Here is a 6,252-nt window from a genome sequence, read left to right on the forward strand (position 1 = left end):
ATTTAGGCAGGAAAATAAAACGGGAACCAAGAAAACAACAAATATATTAAACGAATCTGGTTAAAATTCAATTTTGTATATATTCATATAAAAAGCTGTAATTTGATCATGACTTTAATTCTTAAAAAAATTAAGTGAGAGGGTATATTTTGCATGAGAAATTTCATTAATTGGGCTTAATAAGCCATTAAATATCAAGATTAGTCCCTAATGTTTAAAAATATCTGAATATGGACTTTTGGCCCAAAATCGGACACAAATACCCTTGATTCAAAAAACCCATGTGTTTTCTCTTATTTTCAAATGATTTTCATCACAAATCTTTTTCATTTTCGAATTGGTTGCGCTAGGATTAGAATTTCATTATGGTCTAATCTTGATATTTAATGGCTTATTAAGCCCAGAAAATGAAATTTCTCTTTTGCATCATGCGGTCCATGCTAACAAATTCAGGTTTATATATTTAATAAAAACAGACAGCCATACCCAAGAGATATATTTGTTACTTGGAAAAAATAAAAGAAAAAGAACAATAGCAAACTGAAAAGTTACTTTGATTCAATGATATTCCTTGGCTACAATTATATTCTCTGATTTTATTGTTCCACTTTATTCCAAAAAGAAACTGTCAATAGGCTGATGCCCCAACTGGCTTTAACGTCTCCAAGACTGATGACTGAATTACTTAGCTGCAAAGTCACAATAAAAATATTTATATTAAACGCAGAAATATTTCTACTATTATTAAAATTTAAAGAATTTAACTAAATATAAGATTACGCAATTTTCACAGAGAACCTCTGCTTTGGTTTCAGGTCCATAACAATAGAGAACTCTATATTAACCAGCTTTATTTATATTAAAAAACAAAACAAAAATCCATTACCTTATTACCAAAAAGCTTATGACTTGATGATTGATGCTTGAGTGAAACTGATGTACTGAAGAAAAAAAAAAAAAAAGAACGAACGGACAGGATTAGATCAAAATATGTCGAGGAAGAAAAAAAAATGCCAAAAAACTAATAAAAGGGAAGAAAGTGATTAGCGTACCATCTTTTCTGTATTATTTGCAAGAGTGTCTCTCTCATCATCAAGGCAAACTGTCAAGCGGCTAAGCTGCAAATGGGGACCGAATAACTGATATCCGTTTGAAGAAAAAGAAAGGCTGTGAGATTCATTTCAACGGCGACGATTAATGAAACAAGCTTAAAAAAATTTTACTCACTTTGACCATGTTCCAAATGTATAACCCTTGAGGAGTTATTTATCTAATTCTGAAAGCAACACTTGGGACAAGCTTATTCACTACTTTATGAGTTTTTATGACTACTCTCATCAATTTGCATAAAAGTTCGAGTGTTGACAATTGTGAGCATGAGAGACGAAGAAGAAGAAAAAAAGAAAAGAATACCTGACTTATTCGGATGCGTCCATAGCTTTTGAAAACCCGGAAATCGATATATGTTGAACACGAAATCGGGTTCGGGTCGAGACCGGTGGTCAACTCTACCGGTCTTGTCTCGAGATACAGAATGAAGAAAAAGCCCATCTTTTTTAGAAAATGTTCATCTCGGTGTAGCTGTGAGAATGTGGCAAGAGCTCTTCTACTTCGATTCTAGAGCTAGAACTCATGCTTTTCTTTATGCGGTTACGGTTCAAAGACTCGACCTCTACTCTGAACATACTGTAAACCGGTCTGTGATCGGAGAACCGTGACTCGCCTCGGACGTAAGACATCTGATGCAAGCCTCTTCCCAACCACAAAATCCGATCGCACCTTCACATTAAAAAAAAAAAAAAAAAAACAAAGTCAATACCTGTTAATAATAGTGCTAAGGATGGTATATATATGGCAAGTTCGATATACCACGCTGGAGTTCTTCGCTTCTCCTTCGGATGCCTATTCTCTCCGGCATATCTGTCTGAGTTATTCGAGTACTTATATGTCGGAGGAAAATATATCTTCCCTTCGTTCCAGCCCTCGAAAACCCGTCCTCGTCTCTGTTCTATCCTCAACTGTATAAAGAATAAACATCGTCACATTTGCTCAAATGATCTGTAGGCGGTATCGAAAAAACAAGCGATTTTTTTTTTTGCATATATAATTTACCTGATCATTCTCCAATAATGCCTTCCAGTTGCGCATCTCGACGAGGGCCTTTGCAGAACGGTAAGAAAGGGCGATCCGGTAATTCAAATCTCCCAGCCAAATTATTCGGCTGCACACACATTATCATCCGGCATAAGATTAGGTCTAGAAACTTGAACAAATTGATTGGTAAAAAGGAGGATTAAAAACTCACTCGTGGTCCAATATCGTCTGAGGCGAGCTCTCGTCTCTGGTACCATGGACTCTTGGAAATCTCGTCTTCCTCAGGATCTCCATTACATCGGAGTTTCTTCGAAGCTCGTCTCCTTCCTTCTGCCCGGAGGTCAAATGGCTGCAGATGAAGCAAAAGCTCGTTTGGTGCAGAGACATGCTAACTGATATCGACCCCTGAAAAGCCCCAAGGAGAATCGAGATATAGTTTTTCGAATATTTCCCACACTTTCAATAAATAAATAAATAAAGGTGTTTTTTGTTGTACCTTGTTGCCCAAGTACCCCATGAGACCTCTTCCGACACAAGAAACTTTCAAGTTTCGAATATCGTCTCTGAGATCGCTCTTCACCCACACCGTCAAGAATATCCCGACCATTTGCTTGCTCGCGACCAGGCAATACCTCGACGACGAGGACGAGGACGACAAATTTCCTTGCTGCCTCTCCCGATCCTCCATCGAGAAAGAGCCACCACCGTTGTACGAGAGCGGAGAGTAATTCGCGGCGAGCGGAGATTCCTCGGGCCCTTCCTCGTCGTCCGAGGACCCGCTGCAATTCGGGTCGTAGTAACTGGGCCGGTGGCCCAGCATCGCCCGATCGCAGACGCTGAACCGCCGGTCGAGCCGCGGCTCGGTCGCGGCCACGTCACCGTTCAGCGACTGGAACGACCTTCTGTGGAAGAAAGCCGAGGCCTTGTTCCTCGTCGAGCCCTCGAAATCCGAATCCATTTCGACGATCGGGTCGGGGACCGGCGAGGGAGTGTGGCAACCGATGCTGGTCCCGGGCAGACTGTTCAGAGTCCTTCTGATGAGGGCTAGCCATTTCCTGGCCGGGCCGTTGTCTTCGGTCCCCAAAACGTTGCCAGCGTTCAACGGGACTATTTCTTGAAACCTGGAAATACAAATCAAAAAAATTTCACCATTGGAAACGAAAAAAAAAACAAATGAATAACGGGTCTCGGATTGACGAGGGAATTAATTACCCGAGAACGTAGACGTCGGCCGGGGGAGACGTGTGAAGCCAATCCTCGAGGCTCAAATAGCTCGGTGGAGATTTCCCGGCGACATTCCAAGTAGCTACAAAGATCCTTTTAACACACCGAATCGAAAATCTGGGTTAGAAACACGTGCGAGAAAAATGTTTTGATGAAAACCAGATAAAAAAAAAACCCACTCACCTGTAATTATTCACATCTGTGACTTGTGAAGATTCCAGATCAATTTTGCTGCGCCGGAGCCTATCCGATTGCTTTTTATTAAATCTTTCTAAAAATGATAAACGAAGATTAATGGAAGGAATTTCAATTTCAGGGAGAAATAAATTGAGTTCACGTCTGAGTAATCTGGTTTGAAATTATTTTAAACCAACCTGTGGTGCTTTTCTTGATTGTGCACGACACTCTCCCGGGAGAAGTATTCGTCAACTCTTCATCAACATCTAGACAGACAACAAAAACAAAAGGAAAAAAAAAAATCGTAAGCGAAGTAATATACATTTTAAATGCCAAAGCTGTTACCTTTCTTCTCTCTCTCTCTCTCTCTCTCTCTCTCTCTCTCTCTCTCTTTCAATTGCAAAAACGCAATTTAAAAAAAAAACACAAAAAAACAAAAACAAAAATAAAACTCCATTTCACACATTCAAAACACCACAAAAAAACGACAGAGAGAGAGAGAGTTGAAGAATCGGAGTTTTGGAAAGAGCAAGAGAACAAGTTTCGATCGCAGTCGGTCAAACTTGAATCAAATGCAAATGCGACTCACCTCCAATAACGACATCGTCTGAGTGAAAGTCGTCGGCTTTGGTCTTGATGTTGAGCCATTTCTTCACAAGTGTCTTCGGCCACGAAAGCTTAGGTCAATAAACAGATTCAGCACTCTAATCGCAAGAACGGAATCAAGAAATGATAAAAAAAAAAAAAAAAAAAAAAAAGAAGAAAGAGAAAATAATTTTTTTCTACACACCTTGCTCTTCTTCGAATTCTCATCTCTCATTGTTTCACAGCTTCATACAGCAATACTGATTTCGGAAAGCGGCAATGGCGATTTTCTCTCAGGCTTTAAGACGCTATCGAATTCAATCTCTGGTTTTTGGTTGAGCTCAAAATCATCGATTCAAACAGAAACAAAAAAAAAATATCACTGTTTATTCGCGCTTGATCAATCAAACTCCGTCACAGAATAGCTGAGTGATAGGAACTACAGAGTCGTGACTCGCGGTTTTTATTTATGTTTTTTCCTTTTATAAGTTTCCAAAGCTTCTAAACCCGAATCGGAAAGTTCTCCGAGAGGGGAGAGAGATAACTCAGACGGGGATGAGCAGAGAAAAAAGGGAAGTACAGAGTGGAGATATGTGATTCTGAGTCGCAGAAGACGACAATGCAGAGTAGAGAAAGAAAGAGTTCGTCTCTTAGCGAACCTCGTTAGTGCCGTAGAGCAAACTATCGAATTTGTGTATGAGAATAAAGTGCAGAGAAGAGAGAGAAAGCGAGACTGAGAGTCTCGTTGTTGAGTCCTTTTTTTACCCCTAAATGCAAGGTCGACCAAAGCTCGGGACTTGGAGAGAGAGAGAGAGAGAGAGAGAGAGTGAATGGGAGTATATATATTGGTGACCAACGCAAAGAGAGAGAGGCACTGAAACAGAACTGGTTTCTCTCTCTAGAAGACTGAACTGTTATGTTGTTGTTGGAGTTGCTTTCTCTCTCTTAATTGCTGCCCGCGGGCAGCCAAGTTTTGTTTGATTTGATCTATTTTGTACCCAAAAATCATAACCGAGACCGAGAGTAAGGCATAAATTATGTCAAGAAAAATAACTAAGAAAGTCGAGTTTTGGAAATCTCATGTTCGGAAGAGAATTGGAGACCAAGTTTTAAATGTACACAAAATTCCGATAATTTTCTCTTTTTATTTTTTAATTTTTTTTATTAAGGTAAAAGACGAGTCACGAAGTCGTCGAAAGTAAAATTTCTTTCCTTCCAATAATCAATTTTTTTTTATCAGCAAATGGCAATAATTTATTAAAAAATAATTTTGTGGTTTGAAAATTCGCTTATAATATGTCAATTCGAAATTTTTTATGCCCTTTATAAAAAAAAATGTATTATGCTCAACTTGGTATTAATGTATTAACGTATGTATTCCAAATATAAATTTTGTCTACCTAATATTTGTCTGCTTCTAATAGTCGTATGATTTAAAGTTTTGAATATATATAAAACTTATATATTTTATAATATTATACAAAAAAAAAAATCTTTGGTATTTTCATTAGCCATCAATTTCTACCAAAAAATGATTTTTTTGGTCGACATATTTTTACATTTGTGAGGGTTTCTTGGCGATTATTTATTTTTCACTGATATTTCTATTTTCTCCGACCACCAAAAAGTCACGACAAATACAATTATGAACATGAAAAGGTTTAAAAGTCATGGATTGATTTTTTTTTTTATATAATTATTATAAATGGATATCCGATTTTTTTTTTCAACCAAAGTTGAAGAGTTATTTTAGAAATTCCAATTTGATAAAAAAAAACAACATAAATTCAACTAACAAAAAAATATAAGAAGATTGGTTTTGAATAGAACCTTTAATAATTAACAATTTACTCGTGTCGTGGTATTCTTGGAGACTGTAAAAAATGATAAAATCATTTAAAATTTTAAACAATAATGGAAAAAAGAGATGTATTGACACAAATTTATAGGAATGTTTGTATAGTAACTAGGTTTACGGATAGCTGAGATTTATTTGCCTCAATCGGCTCAATTATAAGGTTTCATTGTGGGGGGTTTTTGCAGTGAAAAAAATAATATATATATATATATATATATATATATATATATATATATATATATGCAATTTATGCTTTGATCGTAGAGTTTGTGAGTTTTATGATGTTTTGTGGTCCTAAGTTCCTAACAGTGAAA

General features: G+C 37.2%; 1 protein-coding gene across 2 annotated transcripts; it reads right to left on the reverse strand.

Annotated features, from left to right (window-relative positions):
* Positions 1 to 425: 425 nt before the first annotated feature.
* On the reverse strand, positions 426 to 4,884 carry LOC149376193 (type I inositol polyphosphate 5-phosphatase 4-like). 2 transcript variants are annotated; one of them, XM_089606580.1, is made up of 13 exons: positions 4,286 to 4,884; positions 4,085 to 4,172; positions 3,693 to 3,761; positions 3,502 to 3,589; positions 3,307 to 3,411; positions 2,591 to 3,215; positions 2,306 to 2,499; positions 2,113 to 2,221; positions 1,870 to 2,018; positions 1,414 to 1,779; positions 1,053 to 1,139; positions 887 to 933; positions 426 to 689 (listed from the first exon to the last, which is right to left on the reverse strand). In XM_089606580.1, exons 1-10 carry the CDS (start codon positions 4,313 to 4,315, stop codon positions 1,557 to 1,559), a joined length of 1,680 nt encoding a protein of 559 aa, XP_089462706.1. In that variant the 5' UTR covers positions 4,316 to 4,884; the 3' UTR covers positions 426 to 689; positions 887 to 933; positions 1,053 to 1,139; positions 1,414 to 1,556. The 2 variants fall into 2 exon arrangements, with proteins under 2 accessions (XP_089462706.1, XP_089462705.1); XM_089606579.1 differs by having other exon boundaries at positions 887 to 941.
* Positions 4,885 to 6,252: the final 1,368 nt, after the last annotated feature.

The sequence above is a fragment of the Urtica dioica genome, unplaced genomic scaffold, assembly GCF_054948205.1.
Source record: "Urtica dioica subsp. dioica isolate 48M unplaced genomic scaffold, U.dioica_male_clone48M_v1_H2 Urtica_dioica_male_H2_contig_48, whole genome shotgun sequence".
Classification (NCBI taxonomy): domain Eukaryota; kingdom Viridiplantae; phylum Streptophyta; class Magnoliopsida; order Rosales; family Urticaceae; genus Urtica; species Urtica dioica.